This window comes from Ammospiza caudacuta, chromosome 1 (assembly GCF_027887145.1).
Source record: "Ammospiza caudacuta isolate bAmmCau1 chromosome 1, bAmmCau1.pri, whole genome shotgun sequence".
Lineage (NCBI taxonomy): Eukaryota > Metazoa > Chordata > Aves > Passeriformes > Passerellidae > Ammospiza > Ammospiza caudacuta.
The window spans coordinates 56,148,964-56,170,779 of record NC_080593.1 but is presented as its reverse complement, the minus strand read 5'-3'; the positions used below and the strand labels follow the sequence as shown (position 1 = coordinate 56,170,779).

Genomic DNA, 21,816 nt, shown 5'->3' with positions numbered 1-21,816 from the left:
CTGTCAGAAAGTGGTGGTAAATAGCATCTTTTCAAACTAGCAACCTGTCACAAGTGGGATACTGCAGTATTCAATACTGGACCCAATGCTGTTTAATATCCTTACAAATGATCTGGATGATGGGATCAAGTGTATCCTGGTGTGTCGAAGGAAGGAGACCCAGACATCCGTTGATCATCATAGGCCCAATTTTATTAATCAGTACGGCGGGTTAAATACAGTTAATAATAAGCTTCATACATATTGCAAAAGTTGAGCTCAGGATTGGTCAGCTTACATATCAGCATCTACGCCTACTTCTACATTCCTATGGTTCTACTTTTGATACTTTCTACATATTCTCAGGATATATTCAGGAATATCTCTACTCCCTTTCCTCATGTTGCAGCAAGGTCACTGCTGACCTTTCCTTTTAGCTTGCTGACTGCTGGCTTTTCTCTTTCAGCTTAACCAGCGGCATTATTTCAGCGTGGCCTTTCTCAGCTAACCAATTATTAATAAATCTCTCCACATTTCCCCCGTTTTCTTCTTGCGCAAGGAGATTAGTTTGCCATGTTTTTGCTATTGTACGGCTAACCATGTTTTGAATACAGTTAAAGATACAAGGCAAAATAAGCAAAAACAGTAAGATTACACCCAGCAGGCCTATAGCATAGATCACAAGGTTCCTCAGCCACGGTCCAAGTCCTAAGCCTTTAAGCCATTCGTCAATTCCTAAACCGTCTTCTTCCTTAAGTTTGTGAAGTCCCTGTTGCAATTCTTTTATCTTAGAGTGAATGGACACCGAATGATCAGACAGATTCATGCAACACATTCCCTCAAACTCTTCACATCCATGCCCTTGTGCTAAGAGCAAAAAATCTACAGCAGCTCTATTCTGCAAAACAGCATGGTTAACACTTTGCACATCTGCAGTTAACATGTCTAGAATTTGTGATGTCTTGTTCAACTCATCCCTTGCCCAGCATCCTAATTGTTTTGCTAAATTCATGGCTTTATTGGCAGATCCTCCTGGCAAGATAGTTGAAACCACCACCTGTTTGAATGTGCCCCAAAACCGTGGATCTCCTATCTTGCTGCAGTCTAAGTCATGTATGCTGCGTTTTTTCCTGTTTGAATTTTGACTCAGCTGCATTAGCAAGGACACATTAGGGTGAAACAGTGACAATTTTCCCAAATAACAGGGTCCACCCTGTGGTTTAGCTGGTATGCCATTCCATGCCCTGTCTCCACAAATCAAAAATATTCCTGTGGGTAATTTCATTGGTGCTGTGATATTTGTGCCGTTATATTGATTGTAATGCTGTGGAGAGAATTCACTCACATTCAGGGATGAATCTAGGGTGGCCCATGTTTCTTTAGGTTGGTTTAAATTCTGAGCACCCAAAAGTCTGAAGCTAAACCATCCACCAGCTGTAGTGTTAGATACGCTGGCATTTGTACTTCCAAAAAGATCCAATTCCTCAGGAGGAGAATGCAAAGAGGTGTTAAGTGATTGGATTAGTAAGCATTGACGATAGCCATCACTCTGACCTGCAGTATACCCTTGTTGCACTGGCAATGTGATGTTTGACATGTTAGACATACATAAGGTTTGGTTGTTTATCAAACTGCAAAATTCTCCAGGAGACCACACCGGAAGTCCCACCAGGCATGTTCGAAATGGGTTAGTGACTCCTCCAAGACTAAGACAAAGTGATGATTGGTTAGTTTGATTAGCAAGTGTCACCCATAAATTTTCCCTTGGTTGACTAAAGTGTGTTATTCCTACTGCTTCACTTGCTACAGCATTGAGCAGTATAACAAGAACAAACCTCATTTTTCTTTCTGCTTGCTTTGCTTCTCCCTTTCTTCCTTCTGCTTGCGTTGTTTTTCCTTTCTTCGCTGTCTTTTCCCTGGTTTGTTAGATTGTCTATTGTAAGGCTGAGTTAATTTTTGAATATACTGATCTAATTCTAAATCAGCATCCTTGCTCACAGGTATAGCATGAGATAAGTTTGAAGGCAAATCAGCTTGTCGAAGGAAGGAGACCCAGACATCCGTTGATCATCATAGGCCCAATTTTATTGATCAGTACGGCGGGTTAAATACAGTTAATAATAAGCTTCATACATATTGCAAAAGTTGAGCTCAGGATTGGTCAGCTTACATATCAGCATCTACGCCTACTTCTACATTCCTATGGTTCTACTTTTGATACTTTCTACATATTCTCAGGATATATTCAGGAATATCTCTACTCCCTTTCCTCATGTTGCAGCAAGGTCACTGCTGACCTTTCCTTTTAGCTTGCTGACTGCTGGCTTTTCTCTTTCAGCTTAACCAGCGGCATTATTTCAGCGTGGCCTTTCTCAGCTAACCAATTATTAATAAATCTCTCCACATTTCCCCCGTTTTCTTCTTGCGCAAGGAGATTAGTTTGCCATGTTTTTGCTATTGTACGGCTAACCATGTTTTGAATACAGTTAAAGATACAAGGCAAAATAAGCAAAAACAGTAAGATTACACCCAGCAGGCCTATAGCATAGATCACAAGGTTCCTCAGCCACGGTCCAAGTCCTAAGCCTTTAAGCCATTCGTCAATTCCTAAACCGTCTTCTTCCTTAAGTTTGTGAAGTCCCTGTTGCAATTCTTTTATCTTAGAGTGAATGGACACCGAATGATCAGACAGATTCATGCAACACATTCCCTCAAACTCTTCACATCCATGCCCTTGTGCTAAGAGCAAAAAATCTACAGCAGCTCTATTCTGCAAAACAGCATGGTTAACACTTTGCACATCTGCAGTTAACATGTCTAGAATTTGTGATGTCTTGTTCAACTCATCCCTTGCCCAGCATCCTAATTGTTTTGCTAAATTCATGGCTTTATTGGCAGATCCTCCTGGCAAGATAGTTGAAACCACCACCTGTTTGAATGTGCCCCAAAACCGTGGATCTCCTATCTTGCTGCAGTCTAAGTCATGTATGCTGCGTTTTTTCCTGTTTGAATTTTGACTCAGCTGCATTAGCAAGGACACATTAGGGTGAAACAGTGACAATTTTCCCAAATAACAGGGTCCACCCTGTGGTTTAGCTGGTATGCCATTCCATGCCCTGTCTCCACAAATCAAAAATATTCCTGTGGGTAATTTCATTGGTGCTGTGATATTTGTGCCGTTATATTGATTGTAATGCTGTGGAGAGAATTCACTCACATTCAGGGATGAATCTAGGGTGGCCCATGTTTCTTTAGGTTGGTTTAAATTCTGAGCACCCAAAAGTCTGAAGCTAAACCATCCACCAGCTGTAGTGTTAGATACGCTGGCATTTGTACTTCCAAAAAGATCCAATTCCTCAGGAGGAGAATGCAAAGAGGTGTTAAGTGATTGGATTAGTAAGCATTGACGATAGCCATCACTCTGACCTGCAGTATACCCTTGTTGCACCGGCAATGTGATGTTTGACATGTTAGACATACATAAGGTTTGGTTGTTTATCAAACTGCAAAATTCTCCAGGAGACCACACCGGAAGTCCCACCAGGCATGTTCGAAATGGGTTAGTGACTCCTCCAAGACTAAGACAAAGTGATGATTGGTTAGTTTGATTAGCAAGTGTCACCCATAAATTTTCCCTTGGTTGACTAAAGTGTGTTATTCCTACTGCTTCACTTGCTACAGCATTGAGCAGTATAACAAGAACAAACCTCATTTTTCTTTCTGCTTGCTTTGCTTCTCCCTTTCTTCCTTCTGCTTGCGTTGTTTTTCCTTTCTTCGCTGTCTTTTCCCTGGTTTGTTAGATTGTCTATTGTAAGGCTGAGTTAATTTTTGAATATACTGATCTAATTCTAAATCAGCATCCTTGCTCACAGGTATAGCATGAGATAAGTTTGAAGGCAAATCAGCTTGTCGAAGGAAGGAGACCCAGACATCCGTTGATCATCATAGGCCCAATTTTATTGATCAGTACGGCGGGTTAAATACAGTTAATAATAAGCTTCATACATATTGCAAAAGTTGAGCTCAGGATTGGTCAGCTTACATATCAGCATCTACGCCTACTTCTACATTCCTATGGTTCTACTTTTGATACTTTCTACATATTCTCAGGATATATTCAGGAATATCTCTACTCCCTTTCCTCATGTTGCAGCAAGGTCACTGCTGACCTTTCCTTTTAGCTTGCTGACTGCTGGCTTTTCTCTTTCAGCTTAACCAGCGGCATTATTTCAGCGTGGCCTTTCTCAGCTAACCAATTATTAATAAATCTCTCCACACTGGTGAAGTTTGCTGATTGTACAAACCAAGTGGGAAATGGAGCACTTCTAAAGGGAGAGCCATCCTGCTGCTAGAGCTAGATAGGCTGGAAGAGTGGGCTTACAAGAACCTTATGAAGTTCAACAGGGACAAATGTAAGGTGATACCACTGGGAAAAAATAATCCAGGACCACAACACAGGCTGGGAACAACCCAAATGAGGAGCAGCTCTGTGGAAAAGGACCTGGGGGTCCTGTTGGACTAAAAGCTAATACAAATGTGGTGCTCTGGTGAAGAAAACAACAGAATTTTGGGCTGCATCAACAAGGGCATCACCAGCAGAGATAATGAAATCATTATTCCACTCTACTCAGCACCTGCCAGGTCACAGCTGGAATACAGTGTTCAGTTTTGGTCCTCCCGTGCAAAAAAAAAATAAGTGGATAGGCTGGAGAGGGTCAAGAGAAGGGCTACAGAGATGATGAAGCATCTGTGAAGCCTGTCATGTAAGAAAGGGCTGAGAGAACTGCATCGTTAAGCCTTGAGAAAAGAAAATTTAAAAGAGACCTTATCACCAGGCTCCAGTATTTAAAGGGTGGCTACAGAGAAGATGGGGACCCCCACTTTACAAGGAGGCACATGGAAAGATATGGGGTAATGGATACAAGTTACTCCTGAAGAGATTCTGATTAGACATAGGACAAAAAATTTTCACAATGAGATCAGCCACTGAAATGATCCACCCAGGGGAGTGGTGGATTCCCTAGCATTGGACACTCTGAAGATTCAGCTGTAAAAGGTGCTGGATCATCTAGACTTTTGCTAAGAAAGACTTAGCAAAAGAAAAGCTAAGCTTAGCTTTTTTTTCTTAGCTAAGCTAGACTTTTGCTAAGAAAGGTTGGACCAGACGATCCAAGCTTCCTTCCAATCTGGTATTCTATGATGCTGTGAACATGACATTTCACATTACCTTTAGATTACATTTACATTTTAACTACATAAATCCAAACATGCCTACCAGCCCTCAGAAGTGCAAGTCCTTTTCTAGAATCACAAGATAGTAGAAGATCAAGTGTTATAACCCCATATTTCCCAGTTTTCCAGTTTTTCAAGTCACATGGTCCAAAAGGCCTGTTATTTTAATTCAGTCACTCTGTAACATTGCTTTGTGTTGGGAAGATATGTATAGGATGACACAGCTGCAGTACTCCCTACAGAGCATTCAAATTTAAATAGCCTGTTAAATATACTGTAAAACAATTTACTTAAATTAGCAGGTCGTTATAATTGTGCTGAATTTCTTGCCAGTGTTCTGACCAATGTCAAAGAGAAGCTAAAATATTCAGGAAACATAGGCAGAGAAAGTCTTCTGTGGATATAAGAGCTAAATTCCTATTTTTGTTAATATAACATACATAAAAGGGATGCATATTTTCTGTTAGGATTTTGTGTGGAACAACAAGCAATAGTATCCTTCTATTGCAGAATAATTCTGATTTATGTTAGGAGCCTGATATACAAATATCAGGGTAGAACACAAATTAAACACAGAAATATTTCTAAGTAACATTCCTTTACTGTGTCAGCTGTGTCACTCTCAATGACACATCTCTCAATGCCAGCTCATAATTCTTCTCTTACTCCTTAGACCTTCTAAAAATCACAGTGGCTAATTATCTTGGAAAGAACACCTGCCTGCCTTTGTGACTGCTCAGAAAGACACTTGGTTTCTAAGCTGTTTGAGCAGCTTCCTAATGGCTAGCTAAAATGCATTAGTAGAACTAATTAATTAAGGGTTGCTTTAAGAAATGCTCAAACATGTTGAGTATAAAAAAACCGGTTTTGTACTTAGAATCTTTCATACCTACAGCATGGTCACTTGATGTATCAAGACCTGTGCCATGTCACATCTCAAAATACTGGGAAATAAACAGAGCTGGGGATCTTTTCTAATATAGGTTAAGTCAGGCTTTATGTCTCTGAAGAACACGTAGCATAAGGGAAAGGAAAGGGTCTGCAATAAGTGACCATAAGGAAATACATTTCCAATCCTAGGTCAAGCAGGGTCCTTACAATCATAGTCCCCTTGGCTAGTAGTAGTTCTCAATATCATGGTTTAGGGACAGTATTCTCCAATTTACTGCTCCCACTAAAAACCTCAAAACTCACTACTTGCTCACTACCTATTACCCATTGCACTCCCTCTGGAGTGAAAGGTTGGAAAGGAGAATTGAAGGCATAAAAAACGATACAGACTTAAGAACAATCTCTTGGAAACAGCAATGAGGTAAGAAAACAAACCATAATCGCAACAATATGAATAGCAGAATTGTACAAGAGAACAGCAAGTGATTCACATGCAGATGCTCAGCATGGAGCCCAACCTGACTGCTGCCACACTACCCCAACCCAGAAGAAAGCCTTTCCCCCATCTCAGGAAAATTATGTGAAGTGGTATGGAATAACCTCCAGGTCCTAGCGATGCCTCCTCTGGCTGCTGTAAAAATTACCCTGTCCTGTTTGAACCAGAACAGTACCCACTCCTTATTCTATACCATTTGCATTATGCCAAGACCTTACACTTTCCAACTATATATTTATATCATTTTAGAGAAAATATATATATCTGTATGTGTTTACAAGCACTATTATAATTTTTGTAGTCAATGGCCATCCCTCCAAGATATCTGTTAAGTTGATTTAGTCCATGACTGTGGATTCTATCCATCCTAGACATCTTCAAGGGCAGGAGGGCTGGTGTTCTGTTGGGTGTGTGCAAGATGCATCAGGAGCTCACAACTGGTGTATCTGGAGCAGTCCATATCCACTGTTCATGGTGCTTATGGCATACAGTGGCAGTGTCATTCAGCAGCCAGTATCATACAATTCAACATTACAGACTCTTCTCACCCAGAAATCAAATCCCTTCAAGGTAATGTTTCCCTATCACTCTGCATTACACACCAAGTGCACCCAGATCCTTCAGCAAAACAATCCCACATTTGCTTGAAGCAGGGCTAAGCCAAACTTCTTTCCAAACATATTCCTCATATGCACCACAGTGACTTTGCCCCCTTATATGGTATGTGGAGGTTTTAATTGCACAGGAGGAGCTCAATTAGTGGGGCCTCTAGTATGGACTAACCAGATGCCTCCACAAAATGTAGATCCTAATGCTTGAATATCCCACCACATATTGCTTTCTACATCTTTTTTAACATCCCGTTTTACCATTCAATATTCCCAGAGGCTGGTGCATGATAGTGAATATGATATACCCACTCCATACCATGATTTCTGGCCCAGGTGTCTCTGAGGTGATTTTTAAAATTAGTCCTGTTGTCTGACTCAATTCTTTCTGGGGTGTCATGTTGCCACAGAACTTGTTTTTCAAGGCCCAGGATGGCATTACAGGCAGTGAGCACATCTCCAGTGGTTGTTTCCACTACTGTAAGTACATACTACTTGGTGGGTTTGAGCGAGTGTTTTGTGAACAATCTCCCTGGCCTCCCCATATTTATATTTCAACCATTGTCCCCCATCCCACAGAGGGTTTACGCACTTGGCCTCCTTGACTGCAGTGCGTATTTCTCAGTTGTGGATAACCTGAGAGACAGGATCCATGGTTAAGTCCACCCTCAGTTACAAGCCCATCTCCTCCCTGTTACATCTCTTCCTTGATGACCTGAGGTATCATGGGCCCACCGAGCCAGAAATAATTCACCCTTATTCTGCCAATCCAGATACACCTGAGACACTTTAATCTTGGCAGCTCAATCCACTCATCCATTGTTGCATTGCCCTTCAGTAACCCGATTCTTAGGTGTACTTGCATCTACATGACTTAGTTTTACAAGCCAGGCAGCAGTGTCTTGCCACATTTCAGCAGTCTGGATGGGTTTACTCCACGCAGTCAACCGGTCTTTTTCCATTGGTCTGTGGGCCACCCCCACAGAGCACTTGTTACCATCCACAAATCAGTGTAGAGGTAGAGTGCTGGCCATTTGTCTCATTCAGAAAAATCTAAAGCCAGCTGGACATCTAACAACTGCAGCCTAAATCCACTTTGTCTAATTGCTGCAACTCATCACATAGAACTCCACACAATGGCTTTTGATTTTCAGTATATTCCTACAAAACAGCCATCAGTAAAGAGTGCATATCACTTTTCATTTTCTGGTAGCTGATTATATATGGTGGGAGCTCCTCAGCACATGTCATCTTTTCCTCCTCCAATGATGATGATAGTCTAAAATTTTTGCCTTGAGGCCAATTCGTGATTTGTGGTTTTGCCTTCAGGCCAATATCCCTGGGCAATTAGGGGTTTCTGAGTGATCAGAACAGACCACTTAGCATGCATCTGAATATGTGAAGAGGACTTTCCTTTTCAATATCCAGCCTCAAACAGACTATCAGGGTGCCACAAAGAGCTGTACTTCAGTGACAATCGCTTCTGAAGCAGTTAGAACTCCTTCTTCATAAACTGCCAGTAGCTCTTTTTCAGTTGAGAGGTAACAGGCCTCATATCCTTTGTATTCCAGACTCCAGAATCACAGGGGTTTTCTTCAAGTCTCCCAGGGTACCTTCATCCAGAGATTCAGGAAGGATCATGCTCCCTGGCTGCAGTGTACAGCACACTTTTCACATTTTGTCCTGCCCTAACTGGGCCTATTGCTCCCAAGGAATCTCCTGTTTAATTTGTTACAAATCTTGTTGCTGTTCAGGACCCCACTTAAAATGTTTCTTCTTCTGGGTAATTTGTTAGAGAGGGTTTACAATCTGATTGTAATCTGGAATATGCATCCTTCTAAAACCCACAGTACTGAGGAAAGCTTGTGTTTCCTTCTTGCTGGCTGGTGAGAACATAGCTGCTATGTTTTTGACCATATCCACTGGAATCTGATGATATCTATCTTGCTATTTTACTCCTAAAACTTGATGTTCCTGGGTAGGTCCCTTGACTTTGCTTTATGGCAAAATTGACCTTCAGGAGGATGTGGATTATATTCCTTTTTCCAAAAAAACTCTCTCTGTTGTGTTGCACCATACAATAATGTCATCAACATGTTGCAAGTGTTCTGGAGCCCCACTCTCTTGAAGTTTAGTCTGAATCAGTCCATGGCAAATAGTGGGGCTTCCACTCCTGGGGTCATCAGTTTCAGGTGTAGGGGACACCCCTCCAGGCAAAAGCAAACTGTGGCCTGCATTCTCTTGACAAAGAAATGGAGAAAAACACATTAGTAGTGTACATGATGGCACCATCTTTCTGTCTTGGACTCCAGATCATCCTTAAATTCCAACATATCCAACACAGCATCTCTCAGTGCTGTTGTGACGGTGTTCAGGATACAACAGTCCACTGTCAGTCTCCACTGGACTTACACACTGGCCATATGGGACTGTTAAAGGGTGAGTGAGTCTTACTGACCACTCCCTGGCTCTCCAGTTCATGAATCATCTCATGGATGCGGGTCACAGAGTCCCGGCTGGGGCAGTATTGCTGATGATGCACTGCTGTAGTAGTAACTGGTACCTACTGTTCTTTAACCTTCATCATTCCCACAGCAGAAGGGTCCTTTGAGAGACCAGGCAAGGTGTTCAGCTGTCTAATTTCCTCTGTCTCCACAGAAACTATTCCAGAAGCCTGACAATGCCCTCTTGGGTCCTTGAAATAGGCTCTCCTGAGTGAATTTATGCCAAGGACACTCAGGACCTCTGCGCTAATCAGAATGGGGTATTTCTGCCTTTTGTTTCCAGTACATTCATCTGTTGGGATCCCCCTGTCACCAGAGACACAGAAATAGATTCTCTCTGTAATATATAATGTAAAGTAATTCATGCTTAGGGGGAAAAAGTATAAAAATAAAAATTGTAAAATAAATTTAACATCCAGCGAGCCTCTGACCACGGACAACCTGGAGACAGATTACCACACTGAAGTTACAAAACTCCTGGTGGCAGCAGGAGAAGAATGACTCGTTTACTAATAAAAGAACGTGGCTGGTGTGGAGATGGGCTTCCCTCGGAACCATCAGGGAACACCCAAGGACGATCAGTGTTTGATAGATACCATCAATCAAGATAACCAAAGTCTTCGATAAACATACATCTGAATATACGACTTCCCCTGACATGATCAGTGTCCGCCACTACCCAGGAAACAGCAATTGTCCAACTCTGCACAGTAAAATTTTAGAAACTTCATACATATGCAGGGTAACAAAAGAAATCGGGGCACCTCTGCCTCAGGCATAAAAAACTGTATAAAACAGCCCTGCCGGAGATGGCATTCGTGATCAGAGGGAGATCTGATGCGACAGAAGTCAGATCCAGGTTCACCCAGTGTCGATCCCAGGCTTGACGCTGTCTCTTTGACTGTGGCTTCTGAGGACCGTATTTTCAGTTGCGAAAATAAAATCTTTTGCATTTATTAATTTAGCTTTCTTGTTGATATGTCCCTATAGATCCTGATGGCATCAGGGTACAGGTGTGCTAGTGTCAACTGAAGCTTTATACTCCTGCAGGTCTGATGCACAAAGCCATCAGATCCATACAGTCCAATTGATCAGGTTGTCCCTTTCCTCCTGCTGGAGGCAGAGCCCCTCTAGTTGTAGTCATAGTCATTGTTCGTGTCTTGTAAATGTGAACTGGATGTCCTTTCAAGAGGATCAGAAGAATGGATTCCATTCCATTGTGTCTGACAACTAGCCCACTGGAAACTGGAGCAGCATTTATGCTTGAAGAATTTTCTGTGGTGGTTGTCCTTCCTCTCAATTCACACACTTGTGCTGCTGGGGTAGGGGTGGGTTTTCCATCCCACTTCCTCATGTCTACTCTGGGGTCAAGTAAAACTGCAGGTTATCTCATGGCGTGTGCCTTTTCCAGAGACTGTGGCCCATACTGGAGGTGCATAGGGCATTTCCCCTCTAACATGCTTGAATTTTCAAGTCTGTCCGCAGTTGGGAAGGAAAAAAATTATTTTATATTGCCACGGTAGTGTAGTCACCTGAAGCCCTCTTTATTATCTTTCCTTCATTGATATCAATGCTAATGAGTTTGTTTACAAGAATGGTGTGCTGCATACAAACTTCTGCCACATGGATTGTGTAAGCTGGACCTGATCTGAGTTTGCAAGGGACTGCTTGTTTCTTGAACCCTTATAGGTACCTACAGTGCAGCTAATTCTTTCAGGTACTAGATACATTTCTCCACAGCTTTCCCCCCGCTTGACCACACTACTAGAACATACTTGCAAGAATTAATACCTTTCTTTCACACTTGATGGAGCTGCTCCAGAGACTAAGAGTTTCTGTTCTCTTCCCAAACCCTTTGTCAATGCCCACACCCAGGACAGGGCTCCCAGTGGCATGGCTTCACTACCAGGGTTAGGTACCACAACCTTGTGAACAGACCAAGCAACACTGTGACCACTCCATACATAGTAAACCAAATGCCTAGATCAAATTTGTTTCCAACACTCTGGGACCACATCTGCTGTTATCTCAATTCTTTGAGTCCCACAGTGGGTGCCAAACTAGGCCGTTTTGGTTTACGAATGGTATCCTTAAATTTAGTACTCCCACCAAAAAACTCCAAACCATGACTGCTCACTGCTCACTTACTCCTCTCTTCCCCTTTCCCTTCCCCTTCCCCTGCAGTGGGCTGGAAAGGACAATTGGAGGCACAAAGGTAAAGATTAGCAATTGAAATAACAGTAATCTACTGGAAACAGCAATGAGATAAGAAAGTTCAAGAGAGAGGAAGTGATTCACATGGAAATGCTCACTGAACACCACCCCAACTCATAAAACAGCCCTTCCTTCATCCCTGGAAAATGAAGTGAGATAGAATAACCTCCAGGTCCTAGCCATGCTACTTCCTGTCTACTGCAAAAAGTAACTCTGTCATGGCCAGAACTAGGACAGCAATTTGTGAGATGTGAGTTTTTCTTCTAATATTAAGAAGGGATGTACTCATTGATCTAGTACTCAATAACTTCAATGAACACAAGTCTATGCTTCATGGTAAGCTTAATCGTTTTCCTGAAGAGGAAATTATTACTCCATCTGAATTTGGAATTAGAATATGAGTTTTATATATAGCGTTATCTAAAAAAAAAAAATCTGTCTACTAAATTAGGGTAGAATTTGTTGGCTGAAATTAAAATACTCTTTAAAACATATAAAATAATAGATTGTCTTCATTACATGTGTAAAATAAATCAAAACTTGGAGATTTTGTGGTCTCACATCCTAAAGTGAGGTAATCTTAATTTCCTCATAAGTCTTTGGCAGTCATGTATTTTATCACATCTAGTATAACTTTGAGCTAGAAAAGCATAAATATGCACAGATTTTCCCTAAAATTCATGTTAACCTCATCCTACATGCATGAGCCTCCTGTGTGGCAAGACAGAATGATGAGCTATCTGCTTCCACCCAGTAAAACAACTCTTGGTTTGAAAAACAAACCAAAGGAATAATTTCAAAGCAAATTTTTGCAATATCCTTGTTAAAACAGGGATTACTGCAGTGTCTTTAAAAACAGATACCATTTTTTAAAATTGTCTGAGCTTTTAAAGAATTGTCATATTTTCCCCTTTTGCATTTAGATTTACTGTAGAACATGAAGTTATTGGACTTTGCAGAGAAAATAAGCACTTAAGTGCTAGCACTGCTTAGGTTAGCAACTCACACTGGAGAAAAGTATCCTATACACTCCTTAAGTGCTCTGTTTGCTTTTACTTATTGTTTTTATTTAATTCTTTAAATACTTTTTATTAATCACTTGAGAACCTTATAATCATCACACAGAGCTCAATGATTTGTCTAGATTTGTGGGTCAGTCAACAGGTGATCCACAATGAACTATAATTTTGATCAGTTCACTTCTTTTAAAGTAAGGGCAAAGTAGGCCTTTTTCACATCCATTCCAACAATGAAAGTAGAGTTCTCTAAAGTACACCTACACAAACATGGTTTTATGGTTCTAGAGCTGAGTGACATATATTCCATCTTTTCCTAATTTGAAAGACTTATTAGCTTCCCAAATTAGAATTTTTTCTATGTAGGTAATGTTTAAATCTATAGGGAATGTATCAGACACTAGCTTCCTATCCTATGCCTAAGAGGCATAATAGCCAGTGCTAATTGTGCCAGAGGACAAAGCTCCATACTATTTGGGAGGTTCTTAAAAACATCAGAGAAAAAGAAACATATCCGTGTTAACATTTTCTTACTTCCTTACCCAGTCCTACACACTCCCTCTCAACTGCAGAAAAGAAAAGAACTTCCCTAGCTTTACCTGTCTGAAGAACTCCTCTAGCAGAGACATGGTCCAGCGATGATGGAGATCCCAGGCCTTGGCTGGATGACTGATATCTGCTGTATGTAATAACAGTGATAAGGCTTTCGGCTTGTCAATTCTGAAAACCCAAAGGATCAAAAAAATTAATTGTCTGCTCTTGCAGGGAAGAATGACAAAAATCTTACCTACAGGAAAATAAGGTAATTATAATCTTTGGCCAGGATATTTGTGAAGTGGTTTCTTTGATCATAAAATCAAACAACTGTGAAAGACTGTCTTATTTCTCCAACATATTTGATTCCTGGTTTAAAAGAGATACTAAGAAATGCAAAAAGAAATATTGCTCAGCTTTGCTCAGAAAATTTACAGGGTTGCTTGTAAAGATTTTAAAAATGAGAGCACCCATACCAAGAAAGCATTATTTACTGGGTTCTTGGGCTAGCCTCTTAGGTTATGGTCTTGCAGAGCTGCTGTGCTCCCCATTTAATCAGTGCTGTATTTATTCAGCTTAGAAGAGAAAATAGTCCCTATCATCCCACTCTAATGAACAGTGGGGATGTCTGGGACTCTGACAAATCTAGACAATAACTGATAAATTTTTCTCTGATAGAAGACTAGTATGAGTACAGAAGGGAATCCTGATTTCACAGAAAAAAAAGTGCTGGTGATTTCTGATTATCATAACCTAAGAGGCTAGCCCATGAACCCATTAAATAATGCTTTCTTGGTATGGGTGCTCTCATTTTTAAATTCTGCTTTTTGGCTATCCAAAATAGTTGAAGGAGTTGTAGCTTTTGAGGGGATCAAATGGCCAGCAACACCCCACTCTGATACAGGTATAATTCTGATACAGGTATAATTCTGGTATATCTGTGTCCAGGGTGAATAACTGCCCATCACTCAAGGCAATGTAGAAGGAATTTTTGGGAAAAAGCTGTCGACAAAATACTACAGCTCCCAGTGGCATACTGGGAGAAGAAAAGGCTTTCCCCATAGTGCTCCATCTGTTATTTTCCAGTCCTTCCCTCAGTGGATCTCAAGTTTTCATCTGTTCTCTGTTTATGAAGAAGGTCCCTTTTGGGGGTGGCAGCTGATACCATCTGCATGAGGGCAAAGTGCAAGTTATGTTCTGCAGGTCTTATAACCTAAGTCATACTCAGTTATAGAGGTTACTCTAATGACTCATGTCCTTGATGTTACCCACCAGGGAAATGCCCAATGAGGCTGGTCCCAACAATGGTGACATTTGAAAGCTTTGGGCCACCAGCACAGAATATAGATGTGCATGTAGGCATGTGCCCATCCCTTCATAAGTGAAATAATTCAAGACTCACCAGCAGAAAGAAAATTGCTGTAGATATCAAAGAAAGAGAGGGCCTCTGGAGAGGTGCTTTTGAAGTTTAGCACATTGGCAAAGCACAAGCTGAAATGCAGCCCCCTCACTGGGCTATGTTGTGAAATGACTCACCCTTCTGGTTGCTGCAAAGCATTCTTCATAGCTTTGATTTGCTGGAAGTGACAGGACATATCGGTAGCCAACACCATCTCAATGACTAGAGCTCTAAATTCCCTTTTGGATAGCATCACAGTGAGGGCAGCAAGGAAAGAGAAGCACAAAAACCACCATCAGACACACTCCAGTCTCTTTTGTTATCTGCAAATTATTGGCAGTAATGCTTTTGTATGTAACTCTTCATTCCTTTTCAGGGATGGGGAAGAGGATGAAGGATTTTCTGCACAAACATAGAAATGGGAGGTATGCAAATGAAGCCAGGTGGCTAATCTTTGGTAAGAGAAATATTAGATGTTTTCTGAAGAGCACATTGGTATTAGTATTCCTTTTTCAATTAAGCACAAACTTCCTAAATTGTTTTCTTCTCTAGGGCATTCTTAGAAGGAAGGGAAAAGACTGTTTAAAGCCTCAGAATGAGATACCTTGATTCAGCTGAACAATATGCATGTTTAAGGTTGAGTCATATGGTGGAAACTCACCACATTAAAAAAATTGCCTAGTGTATATGATGCATATATGAAATAAAGACCTTTGAGAACCTGCACTACTTCCCTGCTATTATTAATTCAAAATATTCCTGTATGAGATTTTGTAAAGCAAACTTGCTGTCCTGTTTGTTTTGTTTTTCTGGACTAGAGTTGATTTTCTTCTTAACTGGTAAAATGCTGTGTTTTGGGCTTAATATGTGAATAATATTGATAACACACTTGATGATTTTGTTGTTGATAAGTAGTACTTACTCCAAAACACAGACCTTGGAGTTTCCCATACTCTGACAGTGAGCAGGTGCACAAGAAGCTGGGAGGGAGCATATCCAGGACAGCTGATCCATCTGGCCAAAGACATACTCTATACCATAGAACGTTATCCCCAATATATAAACTGGAGCCAGTGATCATTACTTGGTGACAGACTAGGCATCAGTCAGCAGGAGGCGAGAAATGGTATTGTTCATCACTTGTTTCTCTTGGATGTTATTTCTCTCTCTCTCTCATATTTTCATTACTCTTATCATAATTATCATCATCACCATTAGTAGTAGTATTACAACAGTAGTTTAGGCTCCAGTTGAAATTTCTCTGAAGGTGATATGGATGTTCCTAAACAGTTTAAAATACCAGAATGTTGTGATCTAGCACACAATACAAATTTATTTTCTCTTTCTCTCAATTCAGTCTCTACAGATTACCAGAGGAAGAACAGCTCAAGTTTAGCATACCAGCTCAAGATTTTGAAGATTGAAATGGGTCAGCACTCATTTTAAAAGAAATCACTACTGTCCTTTTTATGAACGTCTCACAAAGTCTATTTTGATGATTCCTCTTTTGCTCATAGTAACTGTGCTCAAATTCCAGCCCCAGGCCACCACAGTGCACAGGCCCAAGACAGCTGTGCTTACCTAATCCCATGGGTGGCACATAATGGATGCTTCACCATCACAGTTCTGCAACACTGATGGTATCAGTTTGCTTTGATCTTCACCCCCTATAACCACCTCCTCCTCCCAACCCATAAGTACAATCAGTTGCATAGTTAACAGCATTTGTTTGATGGCAAAACCCACTTTGAGGACAATGTGGATTATTTTTTCCCCTTTCTCAAAAACTTTCTGTGCCATTTTACCCCAAAGGATCATGTAATCAATGTACTGTACGAATGGAAAAAACAACATATTTTGACTGGTCCAGAGGCTCAATGTATTCTTGGCATAGATTACCTTAGGAGTGGTTATTTCAAAGACCCAAAAGGACTTTGTTGGGCTTTTGGGATAGCTGCTGTGGAGACAGAAGACAGTAAACAATTAAACACCTTACCTAGTCTTTTAAAGGACCCTTCTTCAGTAGGACACCTGAGGGTTGAAGTAGAGCAGGTACCAACTGCTGCCAAACAGTGCACCATTGACAATACCACACTGACTGAGACTGTGATTCCGATCAGTAAGATAATCCATTACTGGAGATCCACGGAGCAGTCAGCAACTAGTCATGGCCTGAATGAAGTCACATCCCCACTGAGTATTGTTGTGTCAGACATGCCAGAACTTCAGTATGAATTGGGATCCAAGGCAAAAAAGTGGTGCCACCATTGACATTGCTAATGCATTTTTCTCCACTCCTTTAGCAGCAGAGTGCAGGCCACAGTTTGCTTTCACTTGGCAGGCATTCCCTTCACCTGGAAACAATGACCCCAGGGGTGAAAGCAGAGTCCCACCATTTGCCATGGAAAAAGGTGAAGAGCCACAACATCTACAGTACACTGATGACATGATCCTTTGGGGTAAAATGGCACAGGAAGTTTTTGAGAAAGGGGAAAAAATAATCCACATTGTCCTCAAAGTCGGTTTTGCCATCAAACAAAGTAAGATCAAGGGACCTGCACAAGAAATTCAGTTGCTAGGAGTGAAGTGCCAAGACAGACATCAACAAATTCCAGAAGAAGTTATTAGCAACATAGCTACTATGTCCCCTCTGACCAGCAAGAAGGAAACACAAGTTTTCCTAGGCAACATGGATTTTGTGGGGATGCAAATCCCAGGGTACAGCCAGACTGTAAGCCCTCTCTACCTTGTGACACAGAAGAAAAATTATTTCATGTGGAACAACAACAGTACTTTGAACAGATTGCCCATGCATTAGCCCTTGGGTCAGTCAGGATGGGACAGAATGAGAAGAACATGCTCTACACTGCAGCCAGGAAGAATGGTCTTTCCTGGAGCCTCTGGCAGAAGGTGCCTGCAGAAACTCAAGGATGACCTTTGGGTTCAGGGATACAAAGGATATGAGGCCAACTACACCCCAACAGGAAAAGTGATCTTAGCAGATTATGAAGAGGTTTGAGCCACCTTAGAAGTGATTTCCACTGAAGCACTGGTCATTCTCACACACTGACTACCAGTGCAGGGCTGGATATTAAAACGGAAAGTCTCTTCCACATATCATGCCACTGATGCTACATGAAGTAAGTGGATGGCTCTCATCACACAGCAAGTTTAGACAGGAAATCCTAATAACTCTGGGTTCTTGGAAATCATACTGAACTGGCCCGAAGGGGAGAATTTTGGAGTATCACTTAAAGAGGAAGATGAGTAGGTGACATATGCTGAGGATACCCCACCCTGTAAGCAGCTATCAGAGAGTAAGAGGCAATACACTCTCTCCACTGATGGTTCTTGCTGTATCACAGGGTCTAATAGGGAATGGAAAGCAGCTGTATGGAGCCCTAAACAGTGAGTTGTGGAAGCTACCAATAGACAAGGTGAATTCAGTCAGGTTGCAGAGCTGAAAGCCATCTAACTGGCTATGGATATCACTGAGTGAGAGAAGTGGCCAAAACTCTATCTTTACACTAACTCATAGCTGGTAGCAAACCTTTATAGAGGTGGCTGAAAAGTTGGATAAAAGCCAATTGGCAGCACAGAGGAAAACCCATCTTGGCTGCTCAACTATGGCAAGACATTGCTGACCAGGTAGAGAAAATGATCATGAAAGTTCGTCATGCAGATACATATGTGCCTAAGAGTCAAACTGATTATGAGATTCACAGCAATTAACAGGTAGAGCAAGCTGCCAAAATTAGTGTCTCAGGCAAATATAGATTGGCAACACAAGTATAAGTTATTTCTAGCTTGGTGGCCCCATAATTCCTCAAGTCATTAGGGAAGAAGAGTTGCAACACACCAATGGGCTTGTGACCAAGGAGTGGATTTGACCACAGACACTATATCCCCAGTAATCCATGATTGTGAGACATGGGCTGCAATCAAACAGGCCAAGCAGGTAAAGTCTCTGTGGTATGGGGGGCATTGGTCGGAATATAGGTATGAGGAGGCCTGGCAGATTGATTACATCACACTGCTACAAACCCACCAAGGCAAATGCTGTGTGCCCACAATGGTAGAAACTACCACTGGATGGCTGGAGATGTTCCCCATTGCTTCGTGTCACTGCCCAGTACACTGTGCTGGGCCTTGAAAAACAGGCCCTATAGCAACATGGCACGCCTGAAAAATTAAGTCAGACAATGGGACTCATTCCAGGAATAGCCTTATAGACAGACACCTGTACCAGCTGCTGGGGAAGTCAAGCAGAGCAATGGACTGTTAAAAACAACACTGAAGGCAATGATTTATGGGGCCTTCAAGCTGTGGCATCTGCATTTAGCAAAGGCTATCTGTCTGGTTAGTTAACACCAGAGGTTCAATTAACTGAACTGGCCCAATTATTACCTCTGTGCACAATAGATGGAGATAATGTCTCATGACGCGTATGAGAGTGATGTCAGGAAAAACAGTCTGGGTTAATCCCACTTCAAGCAAAGGCAAACCCTGTCATGGAGTTGTTTTTACTTGAGGACCTGGTTACATATGGTAGGTAATGCAGTGGGACAGGGAAACATGTCATGTACCTTGAGGGGATTTGACTTTGGATGAGAACAGTCCGTAATGTTGAATTGCATATGTAACATTTGTTGCTGAATGGCAATGCCACTCCATGTTGGAAATAACATGAACAATGAGAATGAACTGCTCCCATTAGATCAGTCATGGACCAAATTAACTCAATCCACATCTTGGGCGAACAATCAGTGACTACTGAAACAATACCTGTATTTGTATGTAGTTGCTTATATGTATATATATATACACATATAGTTAAAATATATTAATTGGGACATGATATAGATGGTATGGAATAAAGAGTGGCTAGTCTTGGGTGGGCGACCCAAAAAATGGGAATTGTATTCTATTATTCCTCTATGTCAGTCCATGCAGTTTGTGTTACTGTCTCATTAAGACCCAGGGATCAGAAGTGGATCCAGAACCAGTGTTTTGGGTCCATGGAGACTGGAGGTGCCAGGGTCCCTTTAAGAGTGGGGGAACGCAGGCAGAGCTCTCTTTCTTGTTTCTCTGTGGGCTGCCAAGAGAGTTTCCTGGGCATACTCTCCGGGCCAGGGCAGAAAGAAGCAGAAGCATTCTTTAGTTTCTCTCTGAACTCTGTGGAAAATTGCCTGGTGCAGGTATCTGAGAAACTGCATTTGTCAATCCTAGGCTGTTTTGGAGGAAATGTCCTAACAACTTTTTTGGTCACAGTTGCCACAAGGAATCCCTGTCCCTGCAGCTGGAATAGGACCTTTTCTTTTTTTTGGGAGCTTTGTTTTTGCTACTGTCATGCAGGACAGTCATGCTTGAAAACTGATCCTCCCCTCTTCCTCCATGAGTTACAGCTTTGCAACTCACCTGCTGCCCCCGATCCAGCTGCCACTGTTGACAGAGCTGCCACCACTAGGAAAAACCCTGTCAGGTGGTATGGAGCAAATGGTTCAGTAAAATTTGACTGGTTTTGAACAAGAATAGCTCCCCAAGTTTTCCAGGATTCCTTTCTTTTATCCTTGTTCCCCCTTTGTTGTTGTTTGGGGCAAGAGGGAGTTTTGTAATCATGGAGGTTCAGTTGTACTGCTGGTTTTTTGGTTTTTTTTCCTTTGCTCTGTCTCTCTATCACATGGTTGGGAGAACAGATCTTCTCCACCATCTTTTCTTTGTTGTCTGGCTGATGTCATCTTCTACAAAAGTCTCCATATTGGGGAGGGGCATCTCTGCCATCTTGTTTTCTTTGTTCTTGTGGGAGTCCATAGGATTCAGAACTTTGTATCTTGTGGTTATTACTGTTATCTTGATTATGGCTGGGTTTATTTTAGAAAAAATTACTTTGATTATGGCTGGGTTTATTTTAGCAAACTTACTTTTCAACTTATATTTTCTTACATTTGTCTCTCTTTGTTGGTGACAGGGGAGGGGTTAAACAGAAAAAGAAGGTAGTTTGTTTCCCAAGCTCCACCCCATGAATTGTCTCTAACCAAGACACTTCTCAGGGAACAGCATCCAGTTCTGGCTTCAGAATTGAAAGCAACACCTGTGTGGCAATCAAGGAACTGCAGAAATGCAGATCATAGCCACACAATGTTGTTCCCAACTGTGAGCAACTCTACAGTTGTTGAAACTGGCCTAAAAGACATACCAAGAGCTGCACTACACATTGTTAGCTTGCACTTCTCTCTTCTATACTTCATCACACAGTACCCACTGGTGGCATCATTTTTTTTCATGTTTCTCACTAAGCTGAGATAATTCAAAGGATAATTCCACTTCTCAAAGAAAACAAAAGCCACAATCTAAAGGCTGATCTCCATCAGTCTTTACAGCAAACGAGCTCAGCTGGCTTACATAGAAACCCACAGACAATGAAGTCTGCTAACAGTGATAAGAATTTATAGAAGTCTAAACCAGGAAAACTTACTGCACAGTTACAATAATTACGTCTCCTGAACTGATCTATGTGGTTAATTTTGTTCAGTCAAAGTCTCAGAACTTTATTATTACAGAAATAATTAGGAAAACACTACATTAGAAGAAATATCATTGGCTAATTCTCACTAAAGGTATAAAACTCAGAATATGCATGTGCCCATCCTGAGTGCATAGGAACAAAATTTTACAAGAAAATGTTACATGATCCTGCTACCACTCACACACTATGACTTATGAAAAAAAGCATATGACTAAAGTCAGTAGAAAAAACATCATAGTTTCTCACCACAATCTTGAAACAAATAAAAGTGATTGACAAAGAGGGTTCAGATTTATTTGAGGGGCAAAATACCAGGCAGCTTTACTGAGAAAGTTAGTATTGAATTCAAAGTTACTTCCTGAAGCTGTACTCCTATACAAAGCTAAACAACTAAACATTTTGCAGATATCTTTTTAT

The 21,816-nt window shown here is 41.3% G+C and overlaps 1 protein-coding gene across 1 annotated transcript in view; it reads right to left on the bottom strand.

Moving 5' to 3' along the window:
* PDE1C (phosphodiesterase 1C) overlaps positions 1-21,816 on the bottom strand; it is a 59,375-nt gene that overhangs the window by 17,834 nt on the left and 19,725 nt on the right. Inside the window, exons 7-8 of the mRNA XM_058805035.1 lie at positions 15,011-15,112; positions 13,540-13,660 (exon numbers count right to left, since the gene is read on the bottom strand). Of these exons, the coding sequence (XP_058661018.1) occupies positions 13,540-13,660; positions 15,011-15,112 (223 nt within the window). The remainder of the gene's footprint in view (positions 1-13,539; positions 13,661-15,010; positions 15,113-21,816) is intronic.